At 51.5% G+C, this 19,242-nt stretch overlaps 1 protein-coding gene across 1 annotated transcript in view; it reads right to left on the minus strand.

Moving 5' to 3' along the window:
* Nucleotides 1-2,127: 2,127 nt before the first annotated feature.
* CACNG2 (calcium voltage-gated channel auxiliary subunit gamma 2) overlaps nt 2,128-19,242 on the minus strand; it is a 116,567-nt gene continuing 99,452 nt past the window's right edge. The window contains exons 2-4 of the mRNA XM_027107526.1: nt 17,526-17,609; nt 4,157-4,297; nt 2,128-2,684 (exon numbers count right to left, since the gene is read on the minus strand). Of these exons, the coding sequence (XP_026963327.1) occupies nt 2,149-2,684; nt 4,157-4,297; nt 17,526-17,609 (761 nt within the window). The 3' untranslated portion in view covers nt 2,128-2,148. The remainder of the gene's footprint in view (nt 2,685-4,156; nt 4,298-17,525; nt 17,610-19,242) is intronic.

Here is a 19,242-nt window from a genome sequence, read left to right on the forward strand (position 1 = left end):
TGATGTTTTGGGAATGTTCTCGATGTCTGGGGGCTGGATGGCAGCCATTTTGGTCATCCCTTGGCATCTTCCTCTGGGCAGGTGGCAGATCTTAAGAGTCATCGACACCAAGAAGAAGAACGGGCCTTTGGAGTTTCATCTGGGTCAATCCACATGCTTACACGGGGGGAAACTGAGGCCCAGGGAAGCCACACAGCCAGGGATTCCAGAATCCAGAGCTGGATTCTAGACTGGTGCCCTTTCCTTGCATGCGAGCGGTGTGTGTGTGTTTGTGTGCACGCGCGTGCGCACGTGTGCATGTGTGACCGTGGTGTGGTGGGAGTGCGCACGTAAGCATAAAGGCCAATATAGAGCTTTGTTGTCAATGGCTTTGGTGGGCATGAGTCAGTCTTCTCTGAATCCTGCCTCTGGTTGGGGAAGGGGATGGAAGGATATGGACTGAGTGTGTGTCCCCATGAGTGATTCCAGCGCTGGGCTTCGAGGACTGTGCATGCGTGTGTGTGTGTGCGTGTGTGTGTGTGTGTGTGAGAGAGTGGGGTGTGCGATCTCACTTGTGTAGACCGATTCTCTCTCTTTCACTTTAGTAGCACTTTCCTGGAGTAAGGAGGAGATCTTTTCTATCAGCCCCATGCAGCTCCCTGGGGCCTTTCTCCTCTCCCTCCTGCTTGAAGCCCAGCTCTCATCTCTCACAGCAGCTTGTTTGTTTCTTAAAATGGATTTGTATATTTGTTTTCTGTTTTCTCTTTACAAGTTCCCTGCTAAATTTTAAGTCCCCCACCCCACCCCATTTTTTTTTTTGTTTTCACAGTTTAAAGCTGGAAAAGAATTAAAAGAAAAATACTATCTGATTTTCTTGCAAGTAAATCCACTTATTATATATTTACATTTATTTATAGTCTGTGGTTTTTTTATTAAAAAAAATCACCACTTGTTTTTCCTTTTTCTTTTGTAAAAAGAAACCTTTTTGCAGTGTCATTGTTGGACCCGCTGGGCCCTGAGGGGGCTTCAGTGAGTCCAAGGACCCCCAAAGGGTCTGTGAACCCCCCTCCCAAGGGGCTGGGGGCTTATGAGTCTGGGGGTCCACCATCGCCCCAGGGTCATCGCATGGCCCTGAGGTGAGGGGTGAGGAGGGAGAGATGCTTTATATCCCCCGGGGGGTGGGCATCTCCTGCCCCCAAGACAGGAGCTTGGGGCAGTGACCCCAAGAGGCTCACCCTGAGGATTCCGGGGTTTTCCAGGCATCTCTGCAAGCCACCAGCAGCCATCTCCTCTCCTTCCCTTCCCTCAAGGCCTAGGAAGTCATCACAGTGGGTTAAGGACCATTAAGGACTGGGAACCCTGGGGCCGGAGAAGCCCCAGGTGCACCCCGCTCCAGGCACCTTTCGGACAGGAGGGACCAGGGACTCTTGGGTCACCTGGAGGCTTACAATTGCCCCATCAATGCTGGGTGGAGCCGGCTTGCAAGCCACCTAGCGTTCCTAGGGCACCCATGCAGAAGCTCCAGGGACCTGGCAGTGACCGGGAGGCTCACCTGGCCCCGGGGCCCCTGAGTCTCCACCCCCCCACTCACCCAGGGAGGCAGAGCCAGCTTGGGGTTAAAGGGAACAGAAAAGTAACTCTTCCGCATGAAAAAAAAAAGTAACATAAACCCCTGATAAATGCAAAGAACATTTCCCTTCCTTTCTGTTCCTTCTCCTTTTTTTTTGCTTTAATATTATCTTGGTTCCCTTGTATGTTTTCATTTAAATTGGTTTTTATTAAACGTTAAAATAATGGTACATGGGAAATCATGCATTTTCTTTTAGATTTATTTTCTATTTTTAATTTTTATCCTCTCTTGCTTTTTTAAAGTTTGTTTTTCCTTCCCTCGTTTATAGTTTTGCACATTTTCTATTGTTTTGCTTCTTTGTTCCTCTTATATGTTGTTCTTTTTTTTTTTAATTTACTTATGTTTTTCTCTTTTTTTGTTGTTTTTGCTTTTGGAAGGTTTGTCCCCCGTGGATGGTTTCGCTTCCTCCCCCTCACCCCCCCACCCCATGGCCCACCCCGCAGGCCGCGCCCCGCCTCCCGGCTCTGTCCGGGACCCTGGCGGCGACGGCGGCGGCGGCGGCGGCGGCGGCGGCGGCGCAGGCGAGGCCCGCGGGAGCTTCATACGGGGGTGGTCCGGCGGTTGGCTGCGTTGGAGTGGAGAGAGTCTTTGTTCTCCTTCTGGATACAGTTGTGAACTTGGAGGAAGCTGTTATCCCTGTCGGAGTTGTAGGTGGCGGTGGGCGTGGTGGCGGCCTTCAGGGGGTCCCTGCTGAGGGTGTACATGGAGATCTCCGTGGACGGCAGGGTGTTGAAGCCCTTGATGCCCGCGGGGGAGGCGTCCCTGGAGTGAGAGGGCTCGCTGGAGCGGGAGCTGGAGCGGCTGCGGCGCTGGTAGCGGTAGCGGTAACTGGGGATGCGGGTGATGGCGGAGGCCTGGAGGTAGTCCGTGGCGCGGGCCGTGGCCCGCAGCTGTTTGTGCCGGTCGATAAACATGTGCACGGCCAGCACCCCGACCATCTCGGCGATGATGAAGGACAGGGCTCCGAAATAGAAGGACCAGCCGTACGAGTAGCTATTCTTTTTGGAGTCGCTCTTGGAAGGGTCTCCGGCATTGGCAGATATGTACACTATGATGCCAATGATGTTACTCAGACCTGCGGGCAGAGGGTGGGCGCGGGCGGAGAGGGAAGCAGAGGGAAGGATCGTTAGTTTCCAAGGAGGATGCCAGGCCCCGGGCAGGATGACGGGACGGGGAATTGCTGGAGGGTCTTTTCCTGGTCCAGCGTTTTCATGGAGAACGGATGCGCCGGTCTAGAAGGGTGTTGCAAGCATCACCTTACTATCCTATTATTCCATTTGGAGAGAGCTGCAAAGGGAAGAGCTAATGGAAACAGAGCTATGGGAAGAAGGGAAAGAAGCAAGGGGCATCCTACAATGTATTGAGTAGTAATAATAATAATATAGTTTATTGAGCACTTACTACCTGCCTTCACTGCTGAGTGCTTTTCAAGTGGTTTGCAGATGAGAAAACAGATTGCAGAGAGGTTAAGTAACTTGCTCAAGGCTGCACAGGGATTTGAAGCTGGTGTAGCAGGGGGTTAAGACTAGCTCCTAGAGCCAGACTGCCTGGATGCAAAGCCTCTGGCAAAGGAACCGGGGTCTGAGTTTCCATATCTGTACTGACGAACCTAGTTGCAGGGCAGGAATAAAGAGGTAGACATAGAGAATGGACTTGAGGACACGGGTTGGGAGGGCGAAGCTGGGGCGAGGTGAGAGTAGCATTGACATATATACACTACCGAATGTAGAATAGTTGGCTGGTGGGAAGCAGCAGCATAGCACAGGGAGATTGGCTCGGTGCTTTGCAATGACCTAGAGGGGTGGGAGAGGGCGGATGGGAGGGAGGCTCAAGAGGGAGGGGATATGGGGACATGTGTGTGCATATGACTGATTCGCTTTGTTGTGCAATAGAAATTAATGCAGTACTGTGAAGCAATTATACTCCAATAAAGATCTATTAAAAAAATAATAGGACTTACTCCTGTCGGGTCACGGGGAGGATTAATACATGTGAATGCATGTGAGTTGATGCATGTGAGTTAATAGACATGAAAGCTGTTAAGTCTGCATGTGGTAGGTGCTGCTTAAACGTTAGTCGTTCTTATTAAATGGCTCATACTACAGCCCATGTTCTTTTTCTGGCATCTGAAGCCAATGTGACTTGTCACATAACTGGGTTGAGAAATGTGGTTTTGGGTGCCTGCCTGCTCCCACCTGGGTAGGACAGTGAGGGGAGAGGGCAAGTGAGGATAGGCCTAGTGTCCTGAGAGGATCCTGGGATTGGGGCCTTTTTCCAGGAGGTGGGAGAAAGATGCATCGTTGGGCTAAAGGACAGGGTCTGGGGATGGTCCTGGAGGACTCAGTGGGGGGGCTCGGTATTGCATTGGGGCGGGAGCCCCAGCACAACCTGTCTTCCTTGCGACTCAGCCTGTTGCAAGGCCCGGAAATTCCTCTCTGCTCTCGCCTCCTCTCTCTGCCAGGTCCTCCCAGCCACTGGGCACCCAACCTCAACCTTCTCCCCACTGGTGGGCCTGGACTCTGGCCCACCTGGCTCAGCAGCTGTTACCTGCAGACACAAAGAAGATGCCGGCACTCAGGATGATGTTGTGTCGAGTCTTGTAGAACTCGCTGGCTGCGATGCAGAGTCCACCCATGAAGAGCAGAATCACACTCAGGATGGGGAAGATGCTCGAGGCCCTCACAGCCCCTGGAGAACACGGAGGGTGGGGGAGAGAGAACGGCAAGGCTATGACACAGGGGTTGGGGGGGAGGACACAGGAGGGAGGAGAGAGAGCAGTCCACAGGAGCCGGCTGGGGGGTGGGTTATGGACACAGGACCAGAGTGGAGGTTGTTTCGCAGTCCTAGAGAAGGAGGGAAAGGGAGCAATACACTGTCGAGCTCACAGCCCTTCAGGGATGCTCCACTTCCTCAAGGATCAAACCCCAGCGCTTCATGAGCCCCACAGGGCCCCGTGGGACTTGGTCTCTGCCCATCCCCACATTCCCTCTCATCCAGCCGTGGCAAACTTCCCATGACTCATTAATGCACGTTTCTGACTTTTGACATACTGAGCCTTCTTCCTAGAATGTCTTTCCTGCTCTTTTTCACTCAGCAAACTTCTATTCATCCATCAAAACCCAGCTCAAAAGTACCCCCCCACACACAAAACATTTCCTGACTTCCTTAGGCAAAGTTATTAGCTCTCTCCTCTGCACGTTGGGGCACTTGGGGCACATGGAAAGGCAGTGTGTTTTAGTGGTTGGATGCTGGCTTTAGCGTTTATTAGCTGGATAAGTTTGGGTAAGTCATCTCACCTTTGTGCCTTAATTTCCTCACCTGTAAAATAGGGATGGTGATAGTGCCTGCCTCCTAAGATTGCTGTGAGGATTAAATGAGTTAATTCTGATAAGGTACTTAGATAAGTCTCTGAAGGCACATAGTAAACATTTGATAAATGATAGTTATTATAGTAAATATTTGCTTATATATATATGTGTCCACCATAGGTCGTGGGTTCCCATGATAGCCAGGATGTAGCTGTTTTTTCAGTTCTCTCTCTTCATTCGTTCTGTCCCCACCACTAGTTCAAAGCCAAAGACACAGTAAGCCTCTGATACAAGCTCGCCTTGTGAATAAACATGGAGAGGTGGTCCAGGAAGAGGAAGAAACTGACACATTGCAAAGAAAAACGAAAAGAAAAAGCAAATTAAAAAACCCTTCAGGATAAGTTAAGATGGAAGGGCTAACAGGCAGGAGAAGAAAATATTTTAATGAATATTTTACTCCTGCGTGTGGGAGGATGAGAGTGCAGAGGGGCACAGACGGCTGAGGGCAAAGGGAAGGCGGCAGGGGGTGTATAGTGGGGGGACAGTGTCTGAAAGGTGACCCAGAGGGGTGGAGTCCTCTACAAAGTGTGTCTGGAAAGTAAAATATTTTTTTCTATCCAGATTCAAATAGGCAGAGAGTGATCTCAGGACTCCTGACTCCCTGTCCTAGGAGCTATGGACAGGCAGGAGACAGAGGTGTCTGGAGGCTAGTGTAAGGAAAGGGATGCTTTCTTGACATGTTTGGGTGGCTTGAATGGTAACCTAGGAAGTTGAGTCCTTTTAGACAGAGGGCCCTTTGGCTCGGCCCAGAGGTTGGCTGAGGGTCTATGTTTTGGAGGGGAAGTGCCCCTCCCAGTGCCCCACCCCTGTTCCTTTTGGTGGCAGTGTGGCCACGAAGGATATGTGAAGAAGAGAATTTTTCTATATAGCACTTGAAGAATTTTTCTAAGAGTTTCAGGCAGTTTGCTGTGACGTGTGATGTAAAACCCTTCTCTCCCCTCTGGATCTTCTTCAGTAAGGCTACCCTGCAAGTGATGCTCCTGGATGAGTGGATTGCTTTGGGGGGCCTTGCAGAAGGGTGGAGTTCTGTATCTGGCGGGGGGGACCTGAGCTGCCCATATAGAAGCAGTGGCGAGAGGGTGGAGGACAGCTGTGTTACTCGGCAATCTAGTACCCCTCTCCCACTGCAGGCGAGGACGGTGCTGCCTCCTTCCCAGACCCGAGTGGATGTTCTCTTCCTGCAAGTCATTTCTGAGATGACAAGCTGTATCCCCAACCTGATCCCCCAGCCCACACACCCCCGCACAGACACGCATGCCCAGACATGCACACTCACAGCTACCTGGATGTCATAAGCACGCGGAGACGGTAAGAACGTATTGAAGACCCAGAGCACAAGAGATAGTATTGGTGAAGCACCCACACCATGTTGGGTCTGATGTGCACGTTATAATTTAATCCTTGTAACACCCCTGCAGGGTGTATTTTTTGCCACAATTTACAGATGAGAAAACCGAGTTTCAGAGAGGTGAAGTAACTTGCTCAAAGCCACCCAGCTAGTAAGTCAGATTCAAGCCCAGATCAGCCCAACTCTTGGACTACCCTGGACTCTCCCTCTGGGGCTTTCAAAGAGCCTGAAGCATGCAGGGTCCAGAAATTGGGGTTCTGGTCTCAGCTCTGCCACTCACTTGCTGTGTGGCTGAGATAAGTACCTTGCCCTCTCTGGTTTCCCCATGTGTAAAATGGGTGTGGACTGTTAGCCGATTTCTAATGCTTTTGCCCTCTCCACGTGGATATGATTTCTGACTGAACCGGAAAGGGGGACGACAGCATAAAGAAAGAAAGAGAGACTGGTGTGACTTCCAAGGGGCAGTGGTGGCCGCTCAGATGAGCGAGGCAGATGAAGTTCTCTGACCTTCTCCCTCCAAGAAAGCAGGTTCTTCCTGCCCACAGTATGCTGCATTTGGCAGACTGGGACTGCGTCCTCAGAGCTCATGCCTCACAGCAGCCCTGGGCCTGACGTTTCCAGTTCAGTCTGGTCTGCTGTGGGAGCCTGGATGTCCCAACTCAGCCTTCCTGCTGGCAGAGAAAGGGAGCGCCAGCTGTGGAGGGAGATGAGAAACTGTGTGTGTGTGTGTGTGTGTGTGTGTGTGTGTGTGTGTGTGTGTGTGATAAAGAGCGGGGAGACTGGAGGGAGAGGTCTGTTGTATTTCAGCCAGCAGAGAGCAATGTGGAGAAAACAGGACCACTTCACAAGGTAGCAAAGCAGCTTATGATATGGCGACAAGCAGGCAACACAAACAGAAGCCTCTTCACTCCGGCAGAGCCAACCCAGACACTAGCCTCCCTTGGAAGAGGCCTCTTTGCCCAGAAAAAAGGTGACAGGGGAAGCCGGTAAACAGCGCCAAGCCTAGGAAGGCCGAAGTCCGCAGGACCCAGATTCAGGCTGGCAGGAAGCTGGTTTGGAGCAGGCAGGGACCCCTCCACTGAAACAATCTCTCGAAAGAGGTCTTTCTGGCTGGGCAATGTCACAGACAGAATGGGGATTTTGGAGTTAAGTCACACCTAACTTGAGATCCTGGCTTTGCCACTAACTAACTGTGTGACCTTGGTCAAGAAATTAGCACAACGTTGGAAATCAACTATACTTCAATAAAATTGAAAAAAGAAGAATCTGCATTTTAACAAGATCCTGGTAACAAGACTTGTATGTGTCTGAAAGTTTGAGATGCACTATTGTAAGGATTAAATTGGATAATTTCTGTATTGTTTCTGATGCTAGGTGGGCAGCAAAAGGTAGTAATTTTTGTTATTTCTAATGTCCTTTCCCCTTCATGCCAGACACAACTTCGCCATGAATTGTCCTGACTTCCCGCTAAGGCTGGGGTGGTCTTACCACTAAAAAATCTATCGTGAGGGGCAGAAAATATCTCATTTATTCAATGTACAAATATTTATCGATCCCCTGTGAGCAAGCGTATGGAACCACGTAACACCTACTGACATTTCTGGGGCTTCCTACGTGCCAGGCCCTGTGCTAAGTGCCTTCCATGGATGAACCCACTTAAACCTCCTACCAGCCCCATGAGCCATGGGCCTTGGCTCAAAGGAGGTTACAAATACCTAAAGCAGGCACTGGTAAACTTTTTCCGTAAAGGGACACATAGTCAGTGTTTCTGGCTTTGTTGGCCGTATGGTCTCTGTTGCAATTCCTCAACTCTGCCCTTGTAGCCTGAGAACAGCCATGGGCAATATGTGAACAAATGAGTGTGGATGTGTTCCAATAAAGCTTTATTTATAGAAGCAGTTGGTAGGCCAGAGTTGGCCTAACTGTTGCAATTTGGCCACCCCGGGCCGAGAGCATAATACACTGTCCTGGGGAAAAGCTGTGCGGTTCAGAGTGGGGAGAAGCTTTGCTCTTGACTGAGCGGCCGTCACCATGCCTTGTTCCAGGCTGGGCACAGGAGGCATAGGGGTGCAAAACCAGGCCTGGCCCATATGCCTTTATAGGGCTTACATTCTCATGAAGGAGGTACAGCACAGATGAACACGTAATTACCAACCAGGATGAAGTGCTGAGGAAGAAAGGGGCCCATTTGGCACTGTGCAGGCAAGTGACAGGCTAATGTCACCTGTCGATGGCCGATGTTGTCTGAGGCATCAGAATGTGGCGGGACTGTGTACATATAGGAACCCATTGCTTTCATTTACAACTCCACGCAGTAAGTGCTGTAATTACCCCCATCACACACAGGCTAAAGCTAAGGCTCAGAGAGGTTAAGCCTTCGCTCAAGGCCACACAGCAAGGAAATGGAGGAGCTGGGTTTGTGAACCCAGGGATTCTGACTCTAGGCTCTGGGTGCCTAACCACTGCACCCCCGGCTCTCAGAGCATCCTCTGATCTCACATGGGCAACAGGGAATGTTTCCCCGAGAGGGTGATGTTGGTGCTGAGATGGATGGATAAGAGAAGCTAACTGGGCAGAATAGAGGCAGGGTGTTCTAGGGAGGATGTGGCATGAGCAAGGGCTGGGGGAAGCATGGCTCGTCTGGGGACTTGAAAGGGCTGATCACAAAGAGTTAGTGCGGGGCCTTGGGGAGCCCTAAGGAAGATGAGGCAGGCTGGGGCCAGGCCACACAGGAACTCACGGGTTGTCTTTAAAGGATCCGCCTGCCAATGCAGGAGACACGGGTTTGAGCCCTGGTCCGGGAAGCAACTAAGCCTGTGCCCCACAACTACTGACCCTGCACTCTAGAGCCCGCGAGCCACAACTACTGAGCCCACGTGCCACAACTACTGAAGCCCGCATGCCTAGAGCCCGTGCTCCGCAACAAGAGAAGCCACCGCAGTGAGAAGCCCACGTACTGCAACGAAGAGTAGCCCCCGCTCGCTGCAACTAGAGAAAAGTGCGCACACAACAACAAAGACCCAGTGCAGCCATACATGAATAAATAAATAAATACATACATACATTTATAAAGGCCTTAAAGCCGACAGGGCTGTCATGACCTGATGTGCATTTTAATAAGCAAATGAATATGTCAAGCCCAATCTCTCAATTTATCCACCTTCCTTACCCCCTGGAAACCATAAGTTTGTTCTCTACATCTGTAACTCTATTTCTGTTTTGTAGATAAGTTCATCTGTACCCTTTTTTTAGATTCCACATATAAGCGATATCATATGAGGTTTGTCTTTCTCTGACTTACTTCACTCAGTATTAGAATAGATAACTAATAAGGACCTACTGTACAGAACAGGGAACTCTACTCAATACTCTGTAATGGCCAATCTGGGAAAAGGATCTGAAGAAGAGTGGATATATGTATATATATAACAGATTCACTTTGCTGTACATCTGACACTAACGCAACATTGTAAATCAACTCTACTCCAATAAAAATTAAAAAAAACAAAGCAAATGAATTAAGAAGTGGTCCAGGGTAGCCACAGGGCACCGGGAGGAGGTTATTGCTGCTGACCAGGCGATGGTGGTACTTGGACCAGGTGGGTACAAAGGGTGTGGGCAGAGGTGGCTGGATTTGAGGGCTGTTTAGGAGTGATGAGTGGATATGGGTGGAGAAGAGGGTGGCGTTGAGGATAACTTCTGGGTCTCAGGTCTGCTGGCTGGCTGGATACAGCCACTTATGCAACTGGGAGAGGATCAAGCCTAAGGGGTGAGGGGAGGGAAATCAAGGTGTGGTTTGGGGCACGCGGAGTCTGAGGTGTTTGGGGGACACACACGTGGAGTGTGGAGGGACAGTCGAATGTGTAAGATTGGGAAGTGGAGGCGCACTCTGGGCTGAAGCTGTAATCAGAGGCGTCACAGACACAGACGTGAGCTTGAGCTGGGAAGGGTACAAGGGTTCACCGTGAGGCTTGGGGAGCCCCCGTGTTTAGTGGTGACACAAGTCATCCCACCCACTGCTCACACACTACAGCCAAATTCTGTAGACAGATCATCTCGTGATCCAGTGCCCTGTGGGCCTGGCACCTATAGTGTCCTGCTGTGGTGGGCACAGCTGGAGGACAGGCAGACAGCTGCACACGGGGGCCCCGCTTCCTCACTCAGTCTGGCGGGGGTGGAGAGAGGTGGGCAGACCTCTTCCTGGGGTCCACTCTTTGCCTGGCCCGTCCTGGGGACTGAGTGTGGGCTTTCCCTTCTTTGGATCTCAGGTCTGGCCCAGATGTGGTTGGACCAGATGACGCCTAAGGTTACATCCATCCCTCGTGGTCCTGTGCCCCCCAGACCTCTGCTTAGGAACCACTCAGCCAGGCTGGCCAGGTGCTGGTCATGCCTTGGATCAAAATAGTTGCCATGATCAGGTATACAGAAGGCAGGCTCCTTATTTTCTGGGCACATTTAACTTTATGCCTGTTATTCCATTTGGAATTTGATCCATTCTAATGGGATAGAATCGCAGATGTGCTGGGGTTGGGAGGAGCTTCTGGGCTCTGGGGCATCTCTCGCCCTCTCCTCCTGAATGCTGTGAAAAGGGATAGACTGCCGTAAATGCATGCGAGAGTGAGTGTGAGAAAGTGTGAGTGTGAGAGAGGGTGATGGGAGAGAGAGGAGGAGAGGAGGGGAAAGGCAGGGGGAGGGAGAGAGGGAGGGAGGCAGAGCTGTCCAGAGTGGTGGTTAGGAGCGTGGGCTCCTGATGTGGACCACTTACGGTCCCATGCTGGTCCCCCAATGGCTGTGTGGCCTCTGTGCCTCTCCTTTCTCATCTGTATAATGGGGACACCAACAATACCCACCTCCTAGGGCTGCTGTGAGATGAATGAAGGTGACGTATCAAGTGTCAGGCCAGGCACACACATAGTCAAGTGTCCCATGAACGTTTGTGATATCTATTGACATAGGAAAGGGATTTTGGAGTCCAGCAAGCTTCCTCTGGGAGCACCACCTGTGCAGGTGCCGGATGCTTTCCCACTTCCTGTGGTCTCTGGGGTGGGTGATCCGCTGCACGAGCTCAGGAGAGACGGCCTGAGCGCATCTCACTTGCTGCATTGCCCGCCACCCCCCTGAGCCTCAGTGCTCTCCTCTGCTGCAGGGCAGCTCCCAGGGCAGCAATGAGGGGTGTTGAGTCAATGCATTTGAGGCTATTAGAACAGTGCCTGGTACCCACTAGCAACAGGAGAAGTTAGTTCTCACACAGCAGAGCGTATTATTGCTGCTTCTCATGGGCCTGGGGTTACCTCCACCGAGGTTTACTAAAGTGCAGGTGGCGGAGTCAGCGTGGTGGTAGCTGCATCCAGCACTTAAATAAATGGACCAGGACAGAAGAGAAACTGTCTCTGTGGGTGGAGGGCGCGAAGGGGAGGCGCCGTTCGAGAAGCGTTCGCTCTGGTTGCATGGATGTGAGTTAGTACGATTTATAGCTTAGATGTTCCCTGACTGCAGGATGTGCTCACACCCACTGTGGTGATCTCTGGAAGGAATGTCCTTCACGACAGTTTTGCTGGAAGGGGCTTCAGGTCCGGGGCAGAGGACAGGAGCACGCAGCCTGGAAAACCATCACGGAGGCAGATGGCATCCCAGAAAGTGTGCTGGGCTGGGGTAAGTCACTTTCCCTCTCTGGATCTCGGTTTTTTTCCTCATCTGTAAAATGGGAGGATGGGGCTGGGTGACCCTCGGGGCGTGTCTATCTCCAGTATTTCCAGAGCTGCAAGGATGTCTCCCTGAACTTCTAAACTCTAGTGGGAAGGAGGGGGTGGTGGACTTCCCTCAGTGCTCCCCTGGGGCAGCTGGGGAGCCCTAACAAAGCACCTCCCTAACCCTTGTCTCAGTGTATCCTCAGAGCCCCCTGGGGGACTGGTATTCATCGAGGCTCAGAGAAGTTGAGGAACTGATCCAAGACCACAGAGCAGAGCTCACCTCGGATTCAGGACCTTTCACTCCAAGTCCCAAGCTCAGACCTTGACTCCTGGTATCCCTCTCACCTCCCACCTAGGAACCCGCTGTGTGCCTGGTGGTACTGGCAGAGGGGAGTGGAGAAGGGGGGACAGGGAGGAGGGGGGTTCTCTGAGGCTGGGAAGGGTGGCTTTGGCTCAGCTTGAGACCCTCCATCCGCCTCAGTCCTCATTCTGGGGAGAGGGTGAACGTTCCAGGTGGCTCTAGCGAGGGTGGTCCCTCACTCATTCACTCAGCAAACAGCTCCCGGGCCTGAGTGGGGGCAGGCCCTGTGCTGGCTGGGCTGGGAGCAGACTCCCTATCTGCAGCTACTCCCTGCAGTGTCCTCAAGCTGTTCACCACCCAGTGGGAAAGAAGAGTCTGTAACAGAAGTCATAACATGCAGGCTGGAAAACAGAGTGGTCACCTCCCTGCGACCCAGCCTTCTCGACATTCCCAGCCTCAGAGAAGGGTAGCACTGCCCACTGTCTCCCAGGACTCTCAAACACTGCACCACCAGAGAAGCCCCCCTAGGTGTCATCTTGTGTCCTCTTTCTCTCACCTCCCCCCGTGCAGGCTGTCAGTAACACCTTCCGGCCTCACAACCCGCCCCCTTCTCATCTACCTCCCAGACTTCCACCCTGGTCTGAGCACCTGTGTTTCGAGCCTGGATTCTGGCCGTCACCTCCTACTGGTCCCTCTGTTTCTGCTGGGACCCCATAGTCAGACCCCATATAGCAGAAGCAGAGCGGTGCTGTTAGCATGGATGTCAGTCCTCACCTCTCTGCTCAGAACCTTTTCGTGCTCCAGTCTCAGAGTAAAGCCGACACCCACAAGTCCTGGCCTGGCTTCCCACCCACTGCTCACACCCTCTGCCTCGCTGCATGCCAGCCTCAGACACTTTGTACTGGCTGTTCCCTCTGCCTGGAACCCTCTTCTCAGGGCATCTGCAGGACCAGACACGCTCCCTCACTGCCTTCAGGTCTCTGTTCAAACGTTACCTCCCCAGTGGACCTCTCTGACCACTGTACTGAAAACTCTCGCACTCCCTCTCTCCTTAATCTTTATCCTTCCTACTTTTCACTGTGTAACATACCGACAATAATGGCTAACGCCTCCTGAATGCTTACTGTGCTCTGGGCTGGAGGGAAGGGCTGTCTTATACTGACTCACTCAAGCCTCATTACAACCCTGCGAGCATACAGATGAACATCCCATCGGGAGGAGTCTCGGTACCGGGGGAGTTAATTGAGAAGTGGCAGAGCTGGATTTGAACCCAGGCAGTGTGTGCTAAAGCCCGCCGTCACATTCTCCTGTCTCCTACTGGTGGTAAAGTTCTGTAAATTTACCCCCAAATAATCCTCAAGGTCCTACCTGCCTTGGCCGCTTTCCACCTCCCTTACAAATGGCCCCTCTGTCTCCCTTACAGGTGTCCGCTCCTGACCCACGGCTGCCCCCAGGGAACTCTCCTCCTGCCTGTTCTTGATCTCAGGGGGTTAGTGACTCTGGGAAGATGTCAGCTCCCAGTTCAAGCGTAATCAGGTGAGATGTCTCCTGAGGGGGAGGAATAGGCCCTGTCCAGAGCCCTCCCTCCTTTCCCCCTTCTGTCCACCTCTGGCTTTGGAAAAAGAGTAGTTGGCATGGCAAGGCCCTGATACTGCAGCTCTGGTGTGTGTGTGTGTGTGTGTGTGTGTGTGTGTGTGTGTGTGTGTGTGTACATGAACGTGCGACCTATGGGGGCCAACCCCTCCCCTCCCCCTGGGCAGAGTGTGTCAGGGACAGTAGCCGTTGCTGGGAGAGCTTCACCCCACCCTGCAGTTAGGGGCCACACTACAGTGGATTTTGAGTGCATTCATTCAGTCATTCATTTGTCCCATCAGATGTTAATTCGGCGCCTTCCTTCTGCCCCATCCTCCAAGAGGCACTGGACTTGCCTGAAGTTTGGCCTGCTGGCTTGAGAGCAAGTGAGCCCCACTTTCTCTGCCAGCCCAGGAGATAAGCTCTGCGCTCCTGGCCAGCCACGCCCTCCGAGCATTCTCCCTCCTCCCTCTCTGCTCCAGATCCCACATCCAGCTGGTGGATCGTGGATGGCAGGGGTTAACCAGGCCCCCTCGCTGGCCACCCCTCCTCATCTTCCTCCCCGGGGCCTCCTCCTCTGCCTCTAAGCCTCGGAGTCTGAGGCTTAGTTCCTGCACCTCTTCTCTCTCTGCACCACTCCCTTGGGGCCTTCATCGAGTCTCACGGCTCGAAATATCATCCCCATGCTGACAGCTCTTAGACTCCTGTCTCGGGCCAGGACCCCTCCCCGTGGGCCTCTGTAACTTAATGTGGCCGGTCCTGAGCTTCCATCCTTCCCCATCCTAACCTGCCCCCTCCACGGACACACACCTTGGAGTCATCCTTGATTCCTTCCTGTCCCTGGAAATCCACATGCCGCCTTTCAGAAAATCCTGTATGCATACCCTTGGGAATACTTTCAGGCTCTGACCCCTTCCCACCTCCTTCACTGCCACCACCTTGGTTCAACCTGCTGTCGTCTCTTGTCTGGATGATTGTAACAGGTTCCTTGCTTTTTGCTTCTTTCCTTCACCACAATGTAACTCTCACAAAGGCTCTGACTTTCTTTGTTTTGTTCACCTTTGGGTCCCCATACCATCAACAGTGTCCTGTACATGGTGAGTGGTAGTGAATGTCTCCTGAGTGAACGAATGAAAGAATGAATGCTTCTAGAATCCAAGTCTCTGCATTCCTTCCTTAGGGTGCCACCTTCCTTAGGGAACCCTTCTGGAATGATCACCTCCAGTCTGGGTTGGGGCCAGGCTCCCTCAGCACCCCACACTGCCTTCTATCCCTGCCTGAGGCGTCTCTGTTAGGTTCATGGGTCTGTCCAGCCTTCGTGGCAGGTGTGCTGTAGGTTTAACAGACCAGAACCGGAAGCTGACTCAGGCCCCGCCCACCCGGGTGCAGCTCCACCCACCTCCCTCGCCAAAGGCACGCCCATCTCCAGGAGAAGCTCCGCCCACCTCATTGGGCCAGGGATCCTCCTAGAAGAACGACCTCTGTCTTCTAGCTTCTCTAGCCAATCAGGTTAGAGCTTAATGGAGGATGATGGGAACTCACATCTTCCGGCTTTAAAAAGTCACTTTTGTTGTCTAGCCCCAGACTGGCATATTACAGATCAAGTCAGCAAACTCTGCCAGGTGAGGCCTGCTGCCTGTTTTTGTAAATGAAGTTAAGTTTCAATGGAGCAAGCACAGCCGCGCTCGTGTGCTCCTGTATTTGCTTTTGTGCTGCAAGGTCAGCTATGAGTAGTTGGGACAGAGACTGTATGGCCCACAAAGCCTGGCATATTTACTATCTGTCCCTTTACAGAAAAAGTGTGCCAATCTCTGTTACAGATGCTCAAAAAATATGGTTGGATTAAGTCAATTCAAGTCAGACCCTCGGAAACCTGTGCTGCTAATGTACGTTCAAGTCTTCTGTCCAGAGACACCAAAATGAACCACACACTCTAAGCAATTCTCTCTTTAAAATTAGGGCAATGGAGGTATAGGATAGGTAGGAATAGCCACTGAAGAATCCTATATCTTTCTTTTGTTTAACAAATAGCATTTATTGAGAACCTACTATATTCCAAGAGCTGTTCTAGACAGAGCAAAGAATGAGACAAGGGTCCTGTCCCAACAAGCACTTGGCATCTGGATGGTAAAGCATCACACCCTCACTGTGTTCAGCCAGTGCAGCTTGGGTGCGGGCTCTGCTGTGCCCCTCCTTCCACCTCTGCCCTCGGGTGTGTCTCTGCCGGCCCCTGCATCCCAAGTCCAGCTGTTCTCAGAGGGTCCTCCCGCCAGGCTGTGCTCTACCTGCAGCCACGGACTGTGTCTTACTCATTCCTCTGGACCGCCACAGCGCTGAGTACGGCCTCTGACATACAGAAGGTGCTCAGTCTGCCTTAATGCCACCACCAGGCTCCTTTGAGAGCCCCAGACCTGGTCATGGGGATGACCACCAAATGACCCTTTAGGAATTCCATCTAAGAGCAGCATCTATGCAGGAATTCATAAAGGGAAAGGATGAGCTTTGTAAGATATTTCCCCCCTTTAAAAAGAAAGCTATAAATGACGTGATGTTTCTTTCCCTTCTCTTCCCAGCCGCCTGGCTGGCTTCGTGCTCCATGGGCTTGCAGTGAAACCCAGATTTCAGGCTGATCTGAGAGTTGGGTCTGATGTGAGGGGTAATTATTGAAAGCGACAGGGGTGATCCATATAATAAAATGCCCCCTATATTTTTCATAAAAGTGATCCAAGGGTAATACTAACCGATGCTGTGGGGGGATGGGAGGGAGGCTTTGGCCCGGGAAGGGCACCTGGGAGCAGAAGGGGACGGGCAATGCTCCTGGGAGGAGAGTAAACTCCCTCAGGAAGTGCTGCCTGAGAGCCTGGAGCAGAGCTTTCAACCACTTCTGCTCGGGGCGGCTTTGCTGTACCAGGTATCAAGGACCCTTAGCCCATCTCCTGGAAATCCTTTTCTCCCAGAACATTTTGCCTTGTTAGTTTTTGCTGATTCTTGAGAGATTTCCTTTGGGTCTCAAAATACTTTCTCTTGATAATATGTCTCAGGTGGATTTAAGATCACAGCTATTACATCAGGATTTAACTTTGACTTGACTTGTGGGGAAAGAAAAAAATCTCATTGTTTCAGTAGAAGTTCCAGTCTGGCACCGCCTGATAAGTTTCTTCATTGGGTTATTCAAGAAATAGCTACTGAGTGCTTTTTACATGCTGGGCCCTGGGCTGGGAATACAATCATGAACGAGATAGGTAGAGTCTATCAGAGTCCTAGTGGAGTTGGCAGCACTGCGAGGGAGCTGGTTGCTCAAATAGACAAGGACCCCACAGCGTGATAAAGGTGCTAGGCTCTGGGAACCCCTTCGAGGGCATGGAGGACTTCTTGGAGGAGGTGATGTTTCAGCTGAAACCTGGAAGATGAGTAGGAACTTTCCGACAAAGAGGGGAGAGAAGGGCGTTGCAGGCAGAGGGAAACGGCATGCATGAAGATTTGGCCACTGGGCAGGAGGCGAGGAGGGAGGCTTAGCTTTTTCCTGCCCTCTGTGGTGACAGGGACCTCTAGATAGTCCTGGCCTTTGACTCTCGAAGGATGGAAGGGCAGGACCCACCACGAGGAAGGAGATTAAAAAAAAATTGCATGCACTCACGGAGGAAATATTCTGCTGTGTCAGCTTCGTAATCTGCATCCTCTGGGAAGTGATCAATTTGCTTGCAGAGACCTTTGAAGTTCCCTGGAAAACAAGGGAAGAAAGAGCTCGTAAGACATCCTAGGCTCCGGGGATTCAGAGCCCACCGGCCTCTTCCAGACTTCTCGCTCTTCTGAAACTGGCTCAGCCCTCTCCCTCATCCCCGGAGGAAGGTATCGCTTTGTCTGTTTGGACATCTGTCTGGTGAATCAAAACACACACACCCGCGGTGCTGTGGAGAGGATCTAAGGCTTAAGACTTCAAAACCCAGCCTTCCATCTCTGCATCGAGGCTTCTGAGGATTAGCTGAGGCGTGGCGGGCAGTGGAGGTTTGAATCTGTGCTGGGGACTGCCACGGAGGAAGCTGGTGAATGTCAATACACCTGCCTCTGCGCCCCAGCCCGGCTGGGAGTCACCTCGCATCTTACACGCGAGAAAGCAGATCGCTTTCCAAAGAAGGCCGACCCCAGACGGGGCTGGAGAACATTCCCACAGACCTTTAGATGAGATTGCAAAGCATTTTCTCACTGGCAGTTACATAGAATTCACTATATGGAGCCCCTGAAAGTTCTGAAATACCCCTAGGGTTGAGCTCCCCAAGGGGGCTGGGCCCTCTACCAGGCTCTTGGACTAGGACCCAACCTGTGAGAGGAGTATTAGCATCCCCATTTCACAGATGAAGAAACTGAAGCTCAGGGAGGCTAAACGACTGAATAAGTACTCATGGCCAGGAAATGATGGAATAAGGGCTCAAACAAAGACCTTTCGGTTCTAAACATTTCCTTGGTGATTGCTGAGAAAGTGAGAGCTGGCTCAGATGAAAACCCCTAGCCCAGTGTCCAGCGGGCCCCCAGCAGTGATCACAAAATGAATGAGTGAACTATTGAATGCGATCTTCATAAAAACTCATGTGGAGACTAGAATTACAAGCATGGCTGCTTCATGACACCAGAGACTTTGTCTGTTTTATTTGCATTGTATCCCCAACACCAGCATAGACACTTAAATTTCTCTGAATGACTGAACCCTCGAAGCTGTGCAGGGAGATATGGCAACCGCGGGTGAGAGGCAGGCTTTGCGGCTGGACTGCCCTGGCCTTGGGTCTGACTCAGCTTCACGGAGACGCCACACCTCAGTTTTCTCAGAGGAAAGTGGAGATCAGAGCAATTCTTCCTTCACAATTGTCATGGGGATTACACGAGTTGACATGTCTAAAGCGCTCAGGGCAGTACCTGGCACGTTAGTAAATGTGCTGGGAGTATTGACGTGAGAGAGATATGAACCTTGACTACATTTAGCCCCTGACATTCAGGATTTTCCTGTGATGGTAGCTAATGTAACCTGATTAATACAGTCCCCAATACGTGTTAGCAATTTCTTTTCTTATTACAGGATATTGAATATAGTTCCATGTGCTATACAGACCTTGTTGTCCATCCATTCTATATATAATAGTTTGCATCTGCTAATTCCATCCCTCCCCCATACACCCTCCCCCTTGGCAACCACAAATCTGTTCTCTACGTCTGTGGGTCTGTTTCTACTTTGTGGATAAGTTCATTTATGTGATATTTTAGATTCCACATATAAGTGATATCATACGGTATTTGGCTTTCTTTCTGACTTCCTTCACTTAGTATGATAATCTCTCGGTCCATCCATGTTGCTGCAAATGGCA

The sequence above is a fragment of the Aethalodelphis obliquidens genome, unplaced genomic scaffold (genome assembly GCF_003676395.1).
Source record: "Aethalodelphis obliquidens isolate GAN/ISIS:26980383/991018 unplaced genomic scaffold, ASM367639v1 scaffold8, whole genome shotgun sequence".
NCBI classification, from domain to species: Eukaryota; Metazoa; Chordata; class Mammalia; order Artiodactyla; family Delphinidae; genus Aethalodelphis; species Aethalodelphis obliquidens.